Below are 23248 nucleotides of genomic sequence, written 5' to 3' on the forward strand. Positions count from 1 at the left end.
GAGTACACAAAGAACATTCAAATCATGGAACAAAGAAAAGTACTGAATACCCCAAAATGGCCTCTCAGTCTGGGCTGCGAACATGCCTGCAAAACATTGAATGTGTCAACCAAAAGGCCCTTTCAAGACCAATCAACCAAGATAATTAGTCAGGCACTTCACATTTATCAACTTAATTTTCAAGCTGGATCTCCATGTAAATTAAGGTCATGTCACTGGAACTTGACTCATAAATTACTGATGTTCTTACTTCCAAGAAGTCCACATGCAAGAAACTACTTCATACAGAATAGGTTCCACAAAAAAAAAAGCACATGTCCCATCCTAGGGTATTACGGTCTTATCTATCTGCACTAACCACCAAAATTAACGAGGAATCCTATGGCTAATTGACAGAGCAATATAGCAGACAAATCCTTATGTGAAAGCTGTTAAAAATGGTAACATTGCAGAATGAGTTGGTAAGGGTCATTTTGACTCTGAAGAGCAACAGGTCCATAAAATGCCATTTTAAATGCCAGCAAGTAAGCAAGGAAAGCGTGTATAAGGGCATGAAAGTCCACAGGCTTTCCCTGGACAATGGTGCTCATTCACTGAAGGTGACTGTAGAGATTAATTAGCTGTTGACCTTAAAAGTTGAAGTTTGGCCTGGTTAAATATAGACAAATAAATTAAAGACAAATATAGTACAGCAGGTTAACCTTATTTCTTCTCCGAAAAAAATACAAGACCTATTTCTATAAGTTATATCACTGCCCACATACTCTGTTCAAATCTAAGAAAACTGTGGTGTAAGAAAGCTGGGCACAACACTGGCTCAACAATGCAGAATTCCAGCATCTATAGAAACTTGTGTTTATAAAATACTGCTCCAAATCTTTCCATAAAGGATACATAAATCCACTTCTATATGCATCACACATAAGCAGTTACTTTATCTGGGCATGCAATTGACTGCACACCACACCAACATAAGCAATGTTGATTGAAAAGGCCTATTTTTACTGCATGCATCCGTTAACTGGTAAACAGCTCTAGCACCAATATCCATCAGCCGTTTCTCTGTGGGAGATTTGTAATGAGGCATATTCTGTATTTCAAGGTATTGTTGGTAATTGGCCACTTAGTTTGAGACAAAAACATATCACGGTGGCAAAAATTCTTTTTGCTGAGTTGCAGACATGCCAACTTGACGACAATTTCAAGAGTCGGTTAATTCTAGCCAGGTGAGATGTATGAAGCTTAACAACAATTTGTACCAATACAATCCCAGCTTAATTTCAAAAATACTCCTGCATACACATGAGGACTCTCGACTTTATTAATTTAAACCTGAAGAAGGGTGTGTTCTTACGTGAAGAGTGGGTAGAAGTAGATTCCTCAGCAGCTTGAATAGGAAATTCAAACGAGGTGACGGGTTTTTGTGCGTGCCAAACACTTGGTTGACCAAAAGAGAAATACTTTTGTGTTTTTGCTATGATCCATGAAGTTCAAATTCAAAACAATTTTTGCTAATGCTTTTGACTGTTGAGATAAATCCCTGTAGCCTTTTTAACATATGGGAGCAATTTGTATAAATACATTGGTATGTTGTTACAACTAATAGTTTTAATTGCAAGATTTTCATGCTGTTTTCAGTTTGCTGCCTTATGTACTTGCCTGAAAAAAAATTGCTCATGGCCCAAAAGGCAGTCATATTGACAGGTTAAATGAAAATAACTATGACCACACTTTGGATTTCATCAAATTTTATCCTTTTGAGTCTGAAACAATAGAAAGCATGAGAGTTGGTTCAGGAACATTTTCCCCTTCCAACAGAGCAGTAAATTCTAATGGCAAGTCAGTATCTCTTTATCCCCCTTTGAATCATGTCTTACTTGTGATTTGATATAATATTTAAACAATTTAAATTTCTTCCAAAAACTCATTTCATTAAAGTCATTGCCTTGCAACAGAATTAACAGCTGTGGCACAGCCATTAAATGCCTAAATCTATGAGAAATATAATCAAAACCTTGCCACTGAGAAGTTTATTTGTCCTGAGTCACAGCAAACTTAAGCTTGCTTAGCATTAAGAAAACCAATGAAATGCCACTGCTCCTATGCACCAGGGAGACTCAGCCAGGAACAGGCACTGAGTGGTGTAGGTAACAACTCAATAAAGGTTTGAGATGGGCTTTGCAGATTACACTCACTCAAATCTCAGCATTACGATTATCACATAAGATTTATAAAGTACAAGAGCACAAAAGGACAACTAAATCATATTTCTGAAATTTACTGCCCTGCATATGAATAACAAGTTTTAGCATTCATATGAAAATATATTGAAATGATAATCACATTCAATTGAGGCATTATAACAAAATTGTGATTAGTACAATTTTATGATCATAAAAAAGACTAAGGATCATTAGGTATGTGAGAATTAGTATTGGGAGGAGGGTGAAGAAAAAACTGGGAGAGGGGAAGAATACTCCAAATTTAACAAGAAATCTATTGCAATGTGCTCACCATCCAGCACTGTATTTCCTTGACTAATGTTTTCCAACTATTTTGGAATTAGTGCAAAATATTCAATGTATGTGTATTTCATTCTCAAAGCACTCTCTTAATAAGAGTTAACTAATAGATGTACAGCATAACTCTTTCTGCTGAACTTTTAAAAGTGTGGAATACTTTTTTGTTTTCTGTACTTCAGTTTGTCTTTTTAACTACCTTCTAACTGTGCTGCAGAATTCAAGGATCTTCCGACAAGACTCCTCTGATCCTCAGGTCCTACCATTCATTAAGTATCCTTAATAGTTCTCCCAAAGAGTGTCACTTCACATTTTTCAGGATTAAATTCCATTGGCTATTTCTCTGCCCATCTACCAACTCATCAATATCATTCTGTAACCAAGGACTATCCTCCTCACTAACAACAACACTGACAAGTCCTGCGTCGTGTTTGAAGTAACTAACCATACCTCCTACATTCAGATTCAGATTCTGAATGTATAAAACAAATAGAGTCCAGCACCAATCCCTGCAGTACACCACTAGTCACAGGTTTCCACCCACAAAAAAACCCTTGAACTTCCTATATTAACGAAATGGATGACAAAATTAATGACTCTGTGGCAAAGTTTGCGGATGATTCAAAGGGAGGTGGAGGGTCAGGTAGTGTTGAGGAAGCAAGCAGTCTGCAGAAGAACTTGGGACAGACTAGCAGAATGGGCAAAGAAGGGGCAGATGTGGTAATGCACTTTGGTAAAAGGAATGACATTTTCTAAATGGGGAGCAAATTCAGAAGTTAGATGTGCAGAGGGACTTGAGAGCCCTAGAGCAGGATTTCCTAAAGGATAACTTGTATGTTAAGTCAGTAGTATGGAAGGTAAATGCTGAGCTAGCATTCACTTCGAGGATATGAATATAAATATTAGGATGTAATGTTTACAAGGGATTGGTCAGACCATATTTGGAGTATTGTGAGCAGTTTTAGACCCCATACTTAAGGATGTGCTTGCATTGGAGAGGGTCCAGAGAAGGTGTGTGAGGATAACTCCAGGATTGAAAGAGTTAGCGTAGGAGGAATGTTTGATGGCTCTGGTTCTGCACTCACTGGAGTTCAGAAGAATGAAGGGGGTATCTCATTGAAACCTACCAAATATTAAAAGGGGTGGATAGATTGGAAATGGAAAGGATGTTTCCAATAGTGTGAGAAAATTAGATCAAAACATGCACAGCTTCATAATGGAAGGATGTCTCTTTTGAATAGAGATGAGGAGGACCTTCTTTAGTCAGAGAACAGTGGCTATGTAGAATTCATAACCACAGACAGCCTTGTAGGCCAAATCATTTGGTAAACGTAAAGTGGAGATTGGTTCTTGATTATTAAGTGTAACCCTCAGGCTCGGCCAGCACGTGATCGTCTAGGGGAAAACAACTCCTGGCCCCACCAAACTGAGAAATCTTATTTGCGTGGATGCTGTGTGATGCGTTGCCCGGTTACAAATCCGCACCACAAAATATCAGACAGTACACCACATGTGATTGAATGACTGAACTTTATAAATAATCTTAATCTGAATAAAGGGTTAGTGAAGAAAATTTTTAAAAAAAGTGCCCCTATTAAGGAAAAAGTCTACTGCGCATTGTTGGAGCTCAATGATAGGGCTATTCATCAACCTCCTCTGAGTGTAGCCAGCCCTCAGACCCTCAACTCCTCAGTAGTGTCCACTCCGTCCGGTGGTCTTCCAACTCTCTCCATTCGCGTCCTCTCTCTCCAATACTCCCCAACAAAAGACCGCGAAAAACTCGGCTTCCAGACACACAAGAAAGAACAACATTTCCTCATTGGCTAACACCTGCATTCCAAAGCCCCGTTATCTCTACCCATAACCCAAACATTGCTGCTACAGAGAAACCATTTCCTTAGCACTGGAACATTACATAGAAGCTGTTACATTAGCCTTAACAGTGAAACCTTACAGTGTGTTACATAAGGGTGTCAAAGGTTATGGGTAAAAAGTAGGAGTATGGACTTGAAAGGGAAAATATATCCACCATGATCCAATAGTGGAGCAGACTCAATGTGCCGAATGGCTTAATTCTGCTCTAATGCTTTATGGTTTTATGGTCTAATTTGAAATCCAATTAGCCAAGTTCCTTTGGATCCCCTAGGCTGTTATCATTTGGACAAGTTTCCCATGTATAACTTTGTCAAAAGCTTCACTGAAGTCCACATAGATAACGTAGTTCATTTTGATATAGTCCATAAGGCCATAAGACATAGGAGCAGAGTTAGGCCATCTGGCCCATTGAGTCTGCTCCACCATTCAATCATGGCTGATCCATTTTTGTAATCTTCTCCTCAACCCCCATTCCCGGCCTTCTTCCTGTAACCTTTGATACCATGTCCAATCAAGAACCTATCAATCTCTGCCTTAAGTACACCCAACAACCTGGCCTCCACAGCTGCATGTGGCAACAAATTCCACAAATTCACCACCTTTTGGCTAAAGAAATTCTCCGCGTCTCTGTTTTGAAAGGGCACCTTCTATCCTGAGGCTGCGCCCTCTTGTCCTAGACTCTCCCTCCATGAGAAACATCCTTTCCATATCTACTCTGTTCAGGCCTTTCAACATTTGAAAGGTTTCAATGAGATCCCCCCTCATCCTTCTGAATTCCAGTGAGTACAGACCCAGAGCTATCAAATGTTCCTCGTTTGATAACCCTTTCATTCCTTGGATCATTCCTGTGAACCTCCTCTGGACGCTCCCCAATGCCAGCACATCTTTTCTAAGATGAGGGGCCCTAAGCTGTTCACAATACTCAAGGTGAGACCTCACCAGTGCCTTATAAAGCCTCAGTCCAGGTAAATATAAAAAGCCATGCAAAATGATTTTACATTATTAAATGTATAGGGTAATGAGGCAAAATGCAGCATTTAATGTAGCATCTAAAATGTAGAGGATTGGTAAAGGACAACAAACAAAAACAAGAAACCAGGAATACTGGCAGATGGTTGCTAGTAATGTGCCATATTGATCAGCATTTGTTCTTACCTTTTTCCCATTAAAAAAAGTGATTTACATGAGAAGATAGTATATAACAAATTTGCCAATGACACAAAGCTAGAATTTTGTGTCACTGACAAATTTGCCAATGACAAAGAAAATGTACAAAGGGATATGGATATGGATGACTTAAATATCTACAGAGTAGCATCTTGTAATGAAAGACTATTGAACTGAAAATTTCTGTTTACTCATGATAATTGCTCCCTACGATAGTTTCATTTTAATTACAGAGGGATATTCATGTGCTGGTTCATGAAGCAAAAAGTGGTAACCAGGCAGGGAGATAGCGAAAAAATTAAAAGGTAAACAAGGTTTAGAAAAGTTAAGGAAGTCTTTCTACAAGTGGATAGATTTTTCTGAGACCACAGCTGGAATTCTGTGTGAAGACTTTCCTCTATACCCAGGGAAGGACATAGTTAGCCCCAGGGCAATAAAGTGTAGAATTACAAGATTGACTCCAGAGAAAGAGCAGTCCTAAGGGAGATCATAAAATAAGAAAATCTACAGATGCTGGAGCATATAAAATTCTGGAAGAACTCAACAAGTCAGGCAGCATCTCTGGAGGGGAATCAAAAAATCAACATTTTGGACCTGGACCTATCATTGAGACCAGAAAGTAAGGCAGCAGAAGCTAGAATGGGAGTTGAGGAGAAGAAAAACAGTGCAAGCTGGCAGGCAATAGGGGAGACTAGGTGAGGGGGGGAGGTGGGTGTGGGGGGGAGGGAGGATAAATTAAGAAGCTCGGAAGGGATAAGAGCTGAAGAAGAAGGAATCTAATAGGAGAAGATAGTGGACCATAGAAGAAAGGCAAGGTGGTAGTAATAGGTAGCAAAATGAAGGGAAACTCCTTTACTTAGATAGCTGTCATTCTTTTAGATTTCTGGAGGACAGTGGATATTCTATCATTGACTATATTTAGGGCTGAAGTCAAACGATTTTTGGACATTAAGAGACTAGACAAGATAACGGATAAAATAATGGATCACACAACATCTGTCTGGTTAAGTAGAAGAGTTAGCACAACAGCTGTATTGTCTGTTCCTGGTTTATATTCCACTTCTGTTCTCATCTTCATTTTCCAAGAAATGAGTAACTGGGATGAGAAAACATGATCCTGTCCAGATCAGAATCAATATTTTTAAAAGTCAGTCTGTGACTCCAGTCTTTAAATTGCTCTCCTTGCTGCAGCAATTTAAAAAACTATTCAGCCGTCCTTTGCGAGCTGGTGTGACTGGCAGCTGAAGATGGAAGAACAGATGCTCACCCACATTCTGTCATCCTGCTGCAACTCAACTCCCTGTATTGCACACAGCACTGCAATTAATTTTATTGTTTGCCCACGCAGAGGTTGAGTTTCTCTGGTTGAGATGCCTTTGATCAATTTGAAGCAAGGCTTCTGTAAAATCCATTATTTTGGCTCTTCCTAGAGCGCTAAGAGCCGAAATTGCCTACAAGGGGGACTGGGATGTTACCCCGCCTGCACATTTCATCATAGAAAAGGCTGGCCAATCATTTGTCTAAATAACATATGACATTCCTGTGATCAGAAATGCAATTACATAGCACAAAACCAGACAGAGCAAATATGCTGTACATAAGAAAGGCATAATTTTGCATTGGCAAAGACAGACTCTCAGAGAACCGTAATGTTCTTCCTCAACAAACAAGAGAAAATCTGCAGATGCTGGAAATTCCAGCAACACACACAAAATGCTGGAGGAGCTCAGCAGGCCAGGCAGCATCTATGGAAAAAAGTATAGAGAACATGTCAGGCCGAAAGCCTTTGGCAGGACTGGAGCAAAAAGTTGAGGAGTAGGTTTAAAAGCCGGGGGGAGGGGAGAGAGAAACACAAGGTGATAGGTGAAACCGGGAGGGGAGGGATGAAGCAAAGTGTTGGTAAGTTGATTAGTGAAAGGAACAGAAGGCCATAGAAGAAAGAAAAGGGGGGAGGAGCACCAGAGGGAGGGGATGGACAGGTAGGGAGATAAAGTGAGAGAGGGATGGGAAATGGTAAAGGAGGGGGGAGGTGGGGGGCATTACTGGAAGTTACAGAAATCGATGTTCATGCCATCAGGTCGAAGGCTATTCAAAAGGAATAAAAGGTGTTGTTCCTCCAACCTAAGTGTGGCCTTATCACGACAGTGGAGAAAGCCATGGATAGACATATCGGAATGGGAATGGGAAGTGGAATTAAAATAGGTGGACATTGGGAGATCCTGCATTCTCTGGTGGATGGAGAGTAGTCTCTCAATCTACGTCAGGTCTCACTATATACAGGAGGCCACACCAGGAGCACCGGACACAGTAGATGACCCCAACAGACACACTGGTGAAGTGTTACCTCACCTGGAAGGACTGTTGAGGGCCCTGAATGGTAGTGAGGAAGGAGGTGTAGGGGCAGGTATAGCACTTGTTCTGCTTGCAAGGGTAAGTGCCTGGAGGGAGATCAGTGGGGAGGGATGAATGGACAAGGGAGTTGCGTAGGGAGTGATCCCTGCGGAAAGCAGAAAGTAGGAGGGAGGGACAGATGTGTTTGATGGTGGGATCCCATTGGAGGCGTGGGAGTTTTGGAGAATTATGTGCTGGATGTGGATGCTGGTGGGGTGGTAAGTGAGGACAAAAGAATCCTATCCCTGGTAGGGTGTCAGGAGGATGGGGTAAGAGCAGACCTGAATGAAATGGAAGAGATGCGGTTGAGGGCTCATGGTCTTCCTCAAATTCACATCTCAGGGGATCCCCAGCCATTTCTTCCACTGCTCACTGCTTTCTGTAGGAATCACACCCTCTGTGATTCTCTCACTCACTCATCCTTCCTCATCTCCAGGCACTTTAACCTGCAACCATAAGAGGTAAAGCACTGTCCCCACTCCTCCTCTCTCACCACCATCCAGGCCCTAAGCAGCCCTTCCAGGTGAAGCAGAAATTCACACGTACCTCATGTTGCATCCCAGGCTCTCGATGTGCCTCACTACATTGGTGAGACAAAGTACAGACTTGGCAACCACTTTGCTTCATCAACCATCGCCATCTGGAGCTCCCAGTCACTGACCTGTCCTCGATCTCCTCCAGTGCCTGAAGGCTATCATCCAGCAGCATGAACTCTTGACTCTACAATTTCTGGTTCCTTGCTCCCCACCATCCTTTTTCTCCCTCCTCCTACACCACCCTGCCAGGCATCCTAGCACCTTATCACCCTTTTTTCTCACCACTCCATCTGCTCATCACTCACCACTCCTCCTACCTGGGCCGCTCCTCATACAGTTCCTGCCTCCCCACTCTACCACCCCCAATTTGGTTCCCAGTTCTACTATCACTTCCCCTCAATTCCATCATCCACGGTCTTTTGTTTTCTTCACAAAATATGTCCGAGCCTCAGTCACTATTTCCATTTGTCTCTCCTCACCTGGGTCCACCAATGACATAACTTTTGATGCATCCCCTTCCCCCACCCAACACCTCTTTACATTGGCCATCTTCTCTCTATCTTTGCCCAGTTGAAAGGTCTTGACCCAAAGCATAAACTGTCCATGTCCTTCCACAGATGCTTCCTGACCCACTGAGCTCTTCCAGCAGTTCTTTTCTTGCTCCACATTCCAGAATGTGCAGTCTCTTTGTCTCATGCTGGAAGAGCTCTGTGATTCAAGCAGCATCTGTTAATGTTTTGGTTTGAGGCTCGACATCAGGATGTTCTCTGCAGGCATAATGGAGATGTTGAAGAGCATAAAATATAAAAGCAAGAGTAGGCAGTTTGATCCTTCATATAACTACCCTGTTCAATAAACTCAAGGGTGATTTTTTTTTCAAATTGACCTTCCATGTCCCTGTTTCAAGCCCATATTCCTTGATTCTCAAATATCCAAGGATTTATGCTTTCTGTCTTGAATATGCTCAATGACTAAACCTCCATAACTCCCTAGATGAAGAAGTTTTTCCAATATGCAGGATCGAAAAAGGCTGCACAAACTTCCGCACCATCATTAAAGACATCTTCATGAAGCGATGTCTCAAGAAGGCAGCATTCATCATTAAAGACACTCATCATCTGGGACATGCCCTCTTCTCACGACTACCATCAGCGAGTGGGCACAGGAGTTCAAATACACACACTCAACATGTTAGAAGTAGCTTCTTCCCCACTGCCATCAGATTTTGGAACAGTCCATGAACAAACGAACATTACCGTGTTATTCCTCTTTTTGCACTAGAGTTTTCTAATTTTTTTATGTCTTGCACTGTTGATCTTCCAAACAACAAATTTCACATCATATCAATGATAATAAACCTGATCATGATTCTGTTTAATTGTCAACACCTAATTTTTGACATTGTGAGCCCTTGTTCAAGACATCCTGCAAGTCATGCAAGAACTTTGTATGCTTCAATGAGATCATACCTAATTTTGCTAAACATCAGAGAGTATGTGACCAGTCCACTCCACTTAATCTTTCTTCATAGTACAATCCGCACCCCCCCCCACCCCCCACCCCCACTGACCCTGCACTTTCCAAGATTTAATCTGGTAACCTTTGCTGTACTCTCTCTACAGCAAAAATATACTTCCTTCAGAAAGGAGACCAAATATATATATATACCACTTCCACCACTTCACCAGGCAGCACATTCCCCATACCTACCGCTCTCAGTGTAAAAAAAAATTGCCTTGAAAATCTCCTTCAAACTGTCCCTGTCACCTTAAAAGTTATGCCCTCTAATATTTAAAATTTCAACTCTAGGAAAGGCACCCTGATGATCTACTATCTATCCACGCCTCACAGAATTTTATATACTTCTTTCAGGCGGCCTCTCAGCCTCTAACACTACAGAACAAGCAATCCAAGTTTGCCCAACCCCTCTATAAAGCTACAGACTCACCCTCCCCCCACCAAGATTCCTTTGTACATCAATGCTCCTAAAGGTCCTGCCACTTTGCCATTTACTGTACGCTTTCCTCTTACATTTGACCTTGCAACATGTAACACTTCACACTTACCTAGTTTAAACTCCATTTCCAACTGGTCTATATCCTTCTGAATCCTTAGCCAACCTTTCTCATTATCTACTTCTACACCAATTTTTGTGTCATACCCAAACTAAGTGAATTAACCTGCTTATATATAAACACACACACACATACACGATGGATTCTAGTTAATTGGGACAGCTGTTTATTTGGGACAACTCAACGCGCAAAGTCTAAATTGAGAACATATTCCCTTTGTTCATTTTGCATAATATGCCATTCAGCTGGGCAGAAGATTGTTGCCAAACAGTTTCTGACTAGCATCTGTCATATGCACCTTGCATGGCCATTAGACACTTATAGTGATCAGCTTTTAAATACCATCAGTTGCATGTGCTTGTGTTCAAAATGCAGCATTTTTTGTCAGTGATAGTTGCGATAAATAAGCAGTAACGACAATTCAGAACTATTTCACTCGTTGTGGTTTTATGCATTCAGGTTTGGAGAAGCCAGAAATGGCCAGGGGTAAAAATGAAATGATTTCACTACTTCAACAAGTTACTACAAAGAATTTGAAGGTGTTGACAATCATCATAAATGTAACAATGAAAATCAAGATTTGGAGGATGCAATCATCAAAATCATCATATAAAGGCAGTCCATTATTTACATGAGGTGTGTGCTGACTTTGTACATTTACAGTCAATCAAAAGAATACAGCAGCATGCACTGGATGAATTCCTCTGTCAATAACTATGAGGAACTAATACACAGTTTGATAGTATTGCTGCAGTATTGCTAGTGTTCTGTATGTCATTTAAATATGTAATTTTGAGTTAATTGTTAGTTTGTCTTTTTTATCCCTTTTTAACTATTTCCATACGACTCTGGCTAACTGGGGCAATACATTTTGCTAACAATCCGTAGAAATACTACAGTTCTGTGCAAAAGTCTTAGGCACCCTGTATAAACAGTGTATACACACAATAACAGAGATACCGGCCGATAAACTGTCAGCAAAGAAAAGGGGTTGGTCATTGACATCAGAAGGCCGTGGGAGTTTGGGCATTTGGTGGTGGTGTGGGGGGGGGGGGGGGGGGTAGGTGGGGATGTAGTGCACGAAAGCTTCAAGTTCCTTGGACTGAACATCACTAATCGTCTATCCTAGTCCAAGCAAGTAAACGCCACAGCCAAGAAAGCTCAACAATACCTCCAATTCCCAAGGAAGCTAAAGAAATTTGTCATTTCCCCATTAACCCTTACCAATTTTTATCAATGCATCCTATCCAGATGCATAATAGTTTAATATATCAATTGCTCTCCACATGACCACAAAAATCTGCAGAGAGTTGTGGACACAACTCAGCACATCACAGAAGCTAGCCTCCTCTCCATGGAGTTGGTCTACACTACTCGCTGCCCCAATAAAGCAGCCAGTATAATCAAGGACCCACCCACCCCAGACATACGTCTTCTCCTCTGTTCCATCGGGCAGAAAATACAAAAGCTTGAAAGCACGTACCATCAGCCTGAAGGACAGCTTCTACCCTGCTGTTAAAAAACCATTAAATAGTTCTCTGGTATGATAAGGCAGACTCTTGCCCTCACAATCTACTTCCTTATGACCTTGCACCTTATGGTTTACCTGCACTGCATTTGCTCTATAACTGCTACATCATATTCTGCATTGTTATTGCTTTACCTCGTAGGCACTGTGTATATGTATGAACAATACGCAAAACAAACTTTTCACTGATTCTCAGTGCACATGACAATAATAAACCAATTCCAATTCCTTACTTGATCTGATGTCAACCTTCCCCTCCATCTCTCCACTTGCTGATCTACCATTCTGGTTCCCATGCTCCCTACTACACCAGTTCAATCCTTCCTGACCAGCACTGACAAACCTCTCTGTAAGGATATTGAGGCCCCTCCGGTATAGGTGCAACCTGTTCTTCTTATATAGGTCCTACCTGCCCTGGAAGAGAGTTCAGTGACACATGTACCTAAATCTCTCCCGCTTGCACCAGCTCCTTAGCCGCACATTAATCTTCCTATTTCCTTCCTGACCAGCAAGTGGCACAGGGTGTACTCCTGAGATTGCAATCCCATAATTTATTCTTGTACTCTAATTTACTTTCACGAAGAAAACATTGTATAATCTGTCGCCTTCATAATTGCTTGCTCTACATGCATGATGACTTTCTGTGATCAATTTACAAGGACACTCAGGTTCCTCTGAAGACTAACACTTCTTATTCTCTTGATTGCTCTTCCTCTCTGGGCCTTGTGGCGCATCGGGCGGCAACCTTGCCGTTTCATTAGCATTTGTCTGTTTTTTATGAGGCCGGGCTGTTAGCTCAACATCCAACTCAGTACAGATGGAAAGTGTACAAGGAACTGGCCAGATTCGAACCCGGGAACACACGCCTCAAAGTCTGATGCTGATGCCAATACACCACAAGCCAGCATGTTCACCAGATACCACTGGATATTTTCCTACAAATTCTGGATCAAAATTAACACCCTTTTTAATCCTCTAAAATCAACAAAGTCAACTTAGGAAGATTTTAGAGTAGGAATGTGGCTTTACATGGCCTTTGAAGATTACACAATCTGGAAAGAAATTTACTTGTAATAATGAAAAGCAGAGAGATAACTATTTCAAATTGAGGAATTAACATCAGTAAAAGGTACAGTGTGAAATATTTTCGATCTGAAAGTCTGATGTTCTATAAATATTAAAATTATAGTTCTAGTGCAACAGGAAACGTATCAATTTATTTCAAACATTACGCATATGCAAAAATGTGTTTTCAATTACATTAAATAGCTACAATGCAGTTATTTTGAATAGAACAAGCCATCAATGAGGAACAGTATATCAGAACAAGCACTGCAAAGCAACTGTATTAGAAACATAGTGTAACTGACAAATGCTTGAATGAAAGTTACCTGGAAGAACCATCCAAGTTGGATCTATGAATAAAACTCAGCTTTGCATCTGCCCAATAAAGTTTCTGTTCTTCAATGTCAATTGTCAGTCCGTTTGGCCAGTAAATATCAGAGTCCACAATGACAGAGCGACTACTCCCATCCATGCCAGCTCGTTCAATTCGAGGAATTTCACCCCAGTCTGTCCAGTACATGTATCTATGAAAATATACAGAGAAGAAATGCTGAAAAAAACTAATAGGGATAGACTTTGTTCTACTTTAGCATAGTCCCAAGTAATATGTGGTGCATTAAGTATAAAATCCACTGACGCAAAGATACTACATTGCAGTAACATCTGCATAGCGACAAATAATTATTTTGCACAACTGATGTTATTTACCCAGTACTGAAAGCTCACTTCTCACAGCTTCAAAAACACATACTCTTACCATTTGCATGCTCAGGTTTACAAAAAATGCAAGTTACTTTTTTCCACACATTTCTCTGTTGAAATTTATAATGAGCATATAGAATGCATCTACACCATATCCAGGTAAAAAGTTATTATTAATTTGGGAAGCTAAACATTACATTTGCAAACTTACCGTGACCTCAATGTTTTCAAGAAGGAAACTTCTTGAAGAATTCTCTTGATCAAATTGTACTTGGCTATCCTCATGACTTTGTTTCTACCTCGTTTAGACCGGTGTGGTATTAAAACGAACAGACTTGGAGGAACTCAGGTGTAGTTATGACTGTGTTGCACTGTACCATGGCAAGATTCATATTATACAATAGCTTCAATATTGTGCCAGAACTTTCTGAATCAGAATATAGGCTTGCTACCAGAACGGTTTAGAATAGTACAGCACATTACAGGCCCTTCAGCCCACAATGCTGTGCCGACCCTCAAACCTTGCCTCCCATATAAACCCCCACCTTAAATTCCTCCATATACCTGTCTAGTAGTCTCTTAAACTTCACTAGTGTATCTGCCTCCACCACTGACTCAGGCAGTGCATTCCATGCACCAACCACTCTCTGAGTGAAAAACCTTCCTCTAACCTCCGTTGAACTTCCCTCCCCTTACCTTAAAGCCATGTCCTCTTGTACTAAGCAGTGGTGCCCTGGGGAAGAGGCGCTGGCTGTCCACTCTGTCTATTTCTCTTAATATCTTGTACACCTCTATCATGTCTCCTCTCATCCTCCTTCTCTCCAAAGTAAAGTCCTAGCTCCCTTAATCTCTGATCATAATCCATACTCTCTAAACCAGGCAGCATCCTGGTAAATCTCCTCTGTACCCTTTCCAATGCTTCCACATCCTCCTATAGTGAGGCGACCAGAACTGGACACAGTACTCCAAGTGTGGCCTAACTAGAGTTTGAAAAGAGCAACATCATTACCCTGCGACTCTTAAACTCGATCCCTCAACTTATGAAAGCTAACACCCCATAAGCTTTCTTAACTCCCCTATTTACCTGTGAGGCAACTTTCAGGGATCTGTGGACATGTACCCCCAAAATCCCTCTGCTCCTCCACACTACCAAGTATCCTCCCATTTACTTTGTACTCTGTCTTGGAGTTTGTCCTTCCAAAGTGTACCACCTCACACTTCTCTGGGTTGAACTCCATCTGCCACTTCTCAGCCCACTTCTGCATCCTATCAATGTCTCTCTGCAATCTTTGACAATCCTCTACACTATCTACAACACCACCAACCTTTGTGTCATCTGCAAACTTGCCAAACCACCCTTCTACCCCCACATCCAGATCGTTAATAAAAATCACAAAAAGTAAGAGGTTCCAGAACAGATCCTTGTGGGACACCACTAGTTACAACCCCCCAATCTGAATGTACTCTCTCCACCACGACCCTCTGCCTTCTGCAGGCAAGCCAATTCTGAATCCACCTGGCCAAACTCCCCTGGATCCCATGCCTTCTGACTTTCTGAATAGGCTGACCGTGTAGAACCTTGTCAAATGCCTTACTCAAATCCATGTAGATCACATCCACTGCACTACCCTCATCTATATGCCTGGTCACCTCCTCAAAGAACTTTATCAGGCTTGTTAGGCACGATCTGCCCTTCACAAACCCATGCTGACTGTCCCTGATCAGACCATGATTCTCTAAATGTCCATAGATCCTATCTCTAAGAATCTTTTCCAACAGCTTTCCCACCAGAGACGTAAGGCTCACTGGTCTATAATTATCTGGACTATCCCTACTACCTTTTTTGAACAAGGGGACAACATTCGCCTCCCTCCAATCCTCTGGTACCATTCCCGTGGACAACGAGGACATAAAGATCCTAGCCAGAGGTTCAGCAATCTCTTCCCTCGACTCATGGAGCAGCCTGGGGAATATTCCGTCAGGCCCCGGGGACTTATCCGTCCTAATGTATTTTAACAACTCCAACACCTCCTCTCTCTTAATATCAATATGCTCCAGAACAGCAACCTCACTGATATTGTCCTCACTGTCATCAAGTTCCCGCTCAGTGGTGAATACCGAAGAGAAGTATTCATTGAGGACCTCGCTCACTTCCACAGCCTCCAGGCACATCTTCCCACTTTTATCTCTAATCGGTCCTAACCTTCACTCCTGTCATCCTTTTGTTCTTCACATAATTGAAGAATGCCTTGGGGTTTTCTTTTACCCTACTCGCCAAGGCCTTCTCATGCCCCCTTCTTGTTCTTCTCAGCCCCTTCTTAAGCTCCTTTCTTGCTACCCTATATTCCTCAATAGACCCATCTGATCCTTGCTTCCTGAACCTCATGCATGCTGCCTTCGTCCACCTGACTAGATTTTCCACTTCACTTGTCACCCATGGTTCCTTCACCCTACCATTCTTTATCTTCCTCACCGGGACAAATTTATCCCTAACATCCTGTAAGAGATCCTTAAACATCGACCACATGTCCATAGCACATTTCCCTGCAAAAGCATCATCCCAATTCACACCCGCAAGTTCTAGCCTTATAGCCTCATAATTTGCCCTTCTCCAATTAAAAATTTTCCTGTCCTCTCTGATTCTATCCTTTTCCATGATAATGCTAAAGGTCAGGGAGCGGTGATCACTGTCCCCTAGATGCTCACCCACTGACAGATCTGTGACCTGACCCGGTTCTTTACCTAATACTAGATCTAGTATGGCATTCCCCCTAGTCAGCCTGTCAACATACTGTGACAGGAATCCATCCTGGACACACTTAACAAACTCTGCTCCATCTAAACCCTTGGAACTAATCAAGTGCCAATCAATATTAGGGAAGTTAAAGTCTCCCATGATAACAACCCTGTTATTTTTGCACCTTTCCAAAATCTGCCTCCTAATCTGCTCCTCGGTATCTTTGCTGCTACCAGGGGGCCTATAGAATACCCCCAGTAGAGTAACTGCTCCCTTCCTGTTCCTGACTTCCACCCATACTGACTCAAAAGAGCATCCTGCTACATTACCCACCCTTTCTGCAGCTGTAATAGTATCCCTGACCAGTAATGACACCCCTCCTCCCCTTTTCCCCCCTCTCTATCCCTTTTAAAGCACTGAAATCCAGGAATATTGAGAATCCATTCCTGCCCTGGTGCCAGCCAAGTCTCCATAATGGCCACTACATCATAATTCCATGTATGTATCCAAGCTCTCCAATGCCCTGAGAAAGAATGAAATACGATGCAAAGGATTTTTGCTTTATCACCTCTATCCATGTAAAGCTCCACCAGCTACTCAATACCCAAAGTTTTAAATTCAAGCATTTACCCTACCAACACTTCCACTTTTTTTTTAGTACAAGCCCATCAAATTGAGATATTTCCTGCCATAACTAAATAGAAAAATTATGGTTTTCTTAACAAAGTCACACTGGTGGTAGAAAGGTAGAGCTCTATGCTTTCATCTGAAATGTAAAGTTTAGTCAGTGCCAAGAAATATACAGAATTGAAATGAAGTTTTTCCACTCCAGTAATGCACAATGTGTCAATAGCATTCAAAAGGGCCAAACTGTGACAATGCAAAATGAGATAAAGGCCAGAGAAACAGAGCGAGAAGAAAAATCTAAAGTTGAGAAAGATATAATGAAAACCAGTAGATAAGCAAAGGCAGGGAGACACTCAATTCATTTTGATATAGACAGTGATGAGAAGGGCCACATACCAGGCATAAAGAGAAAAGAAAGAACAGCTAAGGCTTTGACTTTGATGTTGACATGGTTGAGTTGTTGATATTGTGAAGATTGTTCCAGACAGCAGAGAATGCTAGCTTATAGAATCACAGAAGCCAATTTTCATGAAATTCTGTATAAAACTTAAATCAAATAAATTAAACTTTTGCTGATTCTTCCAAGTTTTTACAGAACATCCGCTGATTGGTTAAATGGATAATCACTGCCAAACCCATTTGGTATGTGAGCAATCAGAGCTGCATAAAATAGCTGTGAATTATTTGTTTCCTAACTTGTTTTTCTGTTCTATCCTCTGGGAAAATACTGAGTGTCCCCGCAGGAATAGCTTGCCCAAGATCAGAGTTTATAAGAAAACGGCCAATAAATCACATCCTAGCACTTCATGTCAAGGCATGCTGAAACACCACAATAACTATCTGGATCTTGTTGTGTTGCTCACAATCTGGCACCTTTGTAAAAAATATATAAATACTGTCACTGTTGAACTATTGAGCAATGCAGCACAGAATAAAATTGATTAATGGTGTAGAAAAATAGAAAAAATTTGTTTGCTGACTTTTAACACTGCACGCTATTCTTCCACGGTATGATTCCCTCTTTGAACTTTTTAATCAAAGATACACTGACAACTAATTGTAGAACCTTTGTACTGTAAGGGGATAGCGAATCCAATCCTGGAATTTGCCACTCAACAGAATGGACAAGGATGGAGTAAAACAAGAAATCTGTATGAAATTAGTTCCAAAATTTTGAACATTAACATAGAAGGTAGCAGTTTAATAGGGGTAATGCCAAAAAAAATTAATGGCTCTCATCAGTGAAGCACAACACACACACACACAATCTCATTCCCATGGCATGAAGCACTAACTGATCAGATCTGAAAGTGCGGGGAAATGATGAATAAAGGGTCATTCATTGTAATACCTTCTTTTAGAGCAGATCAAAATGAGGAGTGGCGTGAATGTTGCATTTATATATCCACAGCGCACTGAAGATGTAATGGTGGAAAAAGAACCTTGTGAGGTAAATGGAAAAGAAACCCAAATGATGTCATCGCAGTAATTCTCTCAGTGTTTTAATTAATGTTTATCCTTCAAAAAGTATTTAAAAACCTCCTAACAGCCAACCAACAGTTCACTTTTATCACTACTACATGGATTTCGCAAGCACACAAGAGTACAAAATACAAGAGTATAACTTCCTGAAGTTATGAAAGGTGTCAAGACCCTTTATTCATTTTGGAGATCTTAGCAATGCTGACAAGATCAGCATTTATGATCCTTCACTGATCTCAATAAGGTGACAAAAAGTTGTCTTCTTGAATCACTGCAGTCCTTACAACATAGATGTTCCTATTGGATTCGAAGGTCCATTAATACACAGCTCAAATGAAGGAAAATCAAACTATTTCCAAACCAACATAGTGCCCTCACTTAATGGAGAACTCTCTTCTGCGTCTGCTTTTTGGCTTCATGGTGCAGAGGGGTTGTGGTTCTTGTTAAACAGGTGTATACTTCATGAACATTATGAAGCTTCAAGCGTTGGAAATGCACCATTCTGAGCATGCTGAGAGTAATTTTGAAAAGTATTACAAAATCAACTTAAGCCTTTAAAATACAACAATATTCTGAATGAAAACATTTTTGCCTCAATTTACTCATTACTTAAGGTACACCCACATCAGACCTGAGTTAACCATCACAATGATGATGAAATGCAAGATTCCCTATTTTCACTAAAAAAGTCTCACTTCTGCTCTTTTAGACAGTGAGCAAAATATAAGTTACATGTTGCAACATTTCAACACAAAATGTGGACAAGCACAATCAATTATTTATAAAGCCACTCCTCTGATAAAATATTAATTTCTACCCATTATATCATATATGTCAAACTCAAGGCCCGCGGGCCAAATCCGGCCCGCGGTGGAATTATCTTTGGCCCGCGAGATAATATCTAATTACTATTAAAGCTGGCCCCAGTAATCGAAGCGTCTATGGCGTATGATATGGCTAATGCTGAGTTTATTCAGGTACCAGGTTTTCAGGGTTTTTAGTGTTTATTCGGCAGTCTTGCTCGGCAGTCTTCTTCATAAGAAACTGAATTTGTAAAGTGAAACACTTTGTAGTTATAGCAGAGACTGAGACACACGAGAGCAGGCTGAAAAAACGGAGGCAACGAAAGCTGCGTTCGCACGCGTCCGACTGATCCGGCCCGCATGAAGCTGCATTTTGCTCAATCCGGCCCGTGACCTAAAATGAGTTTGACACCCCTGCATTATATCATAAAATTAATGAATAATTATATTGTAGCCAGCCTAGGATCTTTTATTAATTTATGCACTGCATTATATTAGCATAATTTACAAGGACAAAGATTTTTCCTTTGCTTTTCAAATTAAATTCAATTGTTGGCCAAATCACATGAAGATTTGCTTATTGATTCTAATCAGTTTTGAGATACAAAATCTGAACTTCAAAATTATGCCACAGGAAATGACTTTACAATTGCTACACACATTGATCTGAAACTTACAGCCATTTTACACATGGTATTGATTCATTTCAAACTGAGAGATTATTCCCGAACAGGAGTAGCATTCACGTACCTATAAGCAACAATGCCCTGATATGAGAATGCAATATAATAGTCCAAGCTTATTTTGTGATTGGGCCAGTGGAGGTCAAGATGAAGGAATCAGTAAGTAAATTGAAGGATGTAAAAATGTAAAAGCAAAAAGCATGAAAATATCATCAAGGAAAAAAAAAGAAAAAAGAGGATTAGCAGCTAAAAAAGTACAGACAGAGGAACAACAATGGAAATGAAGGCATCAGGAAAGCAACTTAATGGAAACCAAGACTGAAAGTACTCAAACATTTCTTCTGCTACCAAGAGTTAAATTTAACTTCCTTTGATGTGTTTACACAACCATAAATTGCAAGGTTTAATCAAAATGCTCATGCATTTAAACAAACCGTTAATAAGAAATGACCATACTTCGTTTGAAAATCTAAACTTGGTGACAGTGATGAACAATGCTGCTGGACTGTTTCTCAGCGGAACACATTTCCATCTATAAAGTATTAGAAATGGAATCTGGAGGGTGATATGTAGACATCTATGGTCATTTTCCTTGTGACAATTACACGTTTATTGCAATTTGACTTAGTTTGAGTTTGATGAACTTTAAACATGTCTCTATGAGCAACTTTGAAAAGGGATTTTTGAATCACCAATTTCCAACTGAAACCACATTCATTTTCTCTACAAAAGCAAATCCAGCAGCACTCGCAATTCACTGAATCCTTTTGAACTATGTTTCTTGTATGAACATGTAATGAGTGCTTTTTTTTTAAATTTTGAAGTTTAAACCAGTTCTTTCTATAATATTAACATGAATTATCTTCTAACTCAGTAGTGTACAGCAGGCCTAGATGAAAAACTACATTAACGTCTCTTTTACAGCCTTATGGCCAATGAAGCTCATGTAATTCGTTCAGCGCTTTTGAAACTTGAAAAGAGCAACATTCAGAGAAAACAATAAAATATTTTGTCATAATGTATAGCATATACCTTAAAACAGTGCTGCAATATACAGTATCTTAAAAGGGAGTACAGTTACAAAATGTTCTTTAAGAACTCATTTTCCTAACAGAGTTACTAAAACATCCAATAAAAAAGCAAAAGAACTGAAGATTTTGTAAATCTGAAATAGAAACAGTAAATACTGTTTTTCTCTCTCCATACATACTGCTCCACCAGCTATGAGACCCTGCTTTTCTGTTTTGATACTAAAACATACAATATAGGTCAATTTAACTGGACAGTCTGAAGGGCACAAATGTGGATTAGGAGGGTGAAAGAAACATGAATTGCACAGGCATTGAAATAATGATTTCCAAAAATAAAAAAATAAAATCTCACAAACAGTTAGCTCAATACAGAGTATCTGTGGAGAGCAAAATAAAAGTCATTGCTTAAGGTCAGTGACTTTTCTGAATCTATTACTTATACCAACTTTTATCCACATCATTTTGCTGTGAGACAGACAGAAGCACAGCATTTAAGGTTTCTGCCTCTCAGTTCATGTGGCTTGGGAGCTGAGAGTTGATTTTTACCTTGGATACCATCTAACTGGAGTTTGCACTTTTGCCCAATGGCCACCTAAGTTTTCCTTGGATGGTCTGGTTTCCTCATAGTTCACGAAGAGCGTGCTGGTATATTAAGTGGCTACTGTAAATTAACTTAATTATAGGTAAAAACAAACTAATTAATTGGGAATTGGAGAGAGAGTAAGTTAGAGTTGTAAAAAAATAAGAATAAATAAAATTCATGAATTGTGTTCTTTTTCCAGGCATAGTTTTTTCCAGCCGGCCAAATATGGCCGGCTCCCTTGCACGTTCTCCATCCATGTCTGGGTTGGATGTCGAGCTAGCAACTCGACTTCGTAAAAAATACCTGGACAGGGATGGGCTCCGCCAGGTTTCAGATGCCCAAGGCACACCGTACGATGAGCAATCACCAAAAAGATTGGTGCAAAAAGCTTGTCATGACAGCGCCCCAACAACTCCACCAGGAGTTAAGGGCGCACACACACACACACAATTTGTAAATAGGCAAATCTACCAATATAAAACCAAAAATCCTTTGTCAGGTAGCATGCAATGCAGACAAAAAGTAACAATCAAAGAAAACCAGTTTGTAGCTTTACTGTTAGTAGGCCTGTAATAAGTTTGTACTTTTCCAATGGTGGGCATGATACAGTTGCTTGCTACTCTGTAAAGTTCCTAGATGTGATATGTTAGATTTTTCCTTGTTGCTTTATATCAGGGGCTTTCCAATATTAAGTCAGAAGTATTGTGCCTACGGCAACATATTACAATGACATATAATTATATTCTATGTATGCCAAAAAGCATACATTATAGATGTCAAGTAAGGTAAAAGCCTGACAATTGTGTATTGCTTGACTTCAAGTAGTCCTCAAATCATTTCACAATCAATTAAAAAAATAAGCTTTAGCCACATGTCCAACATGTTGGGAAAGACATGCCAATTTGCACCTTTTTCCAATTTGTCCATTAGCAATTATAAAATAAATGATCAGAATGCTTGGTTCCAAATCTCATTATAGCCTTGACTGAGAAATGTTTATGGACACAGCCCTAAAATCCACTGCTAAGAAGACAATGACTATCCAAGACATCAAGGTAGTGTCTGACAGAAAATAAAATTAAGGAACTTCACCAAGATTGAAATCAAAGGGATTCAGGGTGAAAACTCTGCAATGGCAATAGTCATGCTCACAAGTGCCAATCATCTCAAATCCAGCACATTAATGCAGAACTTTCTTTGGGATGTGTTATGGCTCTAATTACCTTTAGCTGCTTTGTCAATGATCTGTCCATCATAATAAAGGTCCGAAATGCAGAAGTAAGAGATTAAATTCTATTTGTATTTCCTCAACATGAGTAGTTTGAATCAGCATGCACAAAGACCTGGCAAGTAACACACAGTATGTGCCACATAACTCTGCCATTCTCCAGGAAAAGAGGCTCGAATCACCACTCCTTGCTAATCAACATCATTATCATTGGTG

General features: G+C 40.4%; 1 protein-coding gene across 2 annotated transcripts in view; it reads right to left on the reverse strand.

The window, feature by feature from the left end:
• The window catches only part of lrp5 (low density lipoprotein receptor-related protein 5), a 223274-nt gene that overhangs the window by 130923 nt on the left and 69103 nt on the right, over positions 1–23248 (reverse strand). For both annotated transcript variants that reach the window (XM_073049585.1, XM_073049584.1), the window contains exon 3: positions 13483–13680. In XM_073049585.1, the coding sequence (XP_072905686.1) occupies positions 13483–13680 (198 nt within the window). The remainder of the gene's footprint in view (positions 1–13482; positions 13681–23248) is intronic.

The sequence above is a fragment of the Hemitrygon akajei genome, chromosome 6 (assembly GCF_048418815.1).
Source record: "Hemitrygon akajei chromosome 6, sHemAka1.3, whole genome shotgun sequence".
In the NCBI taxonomy this organism is placed as follows: domain Eukaryota; kingdom Metazoa; phylum Chordata; class Chondrichthyes; order Myliobatiformes; family Dasyatidae; genus Hemitrygon; species Hemitrygon akajei.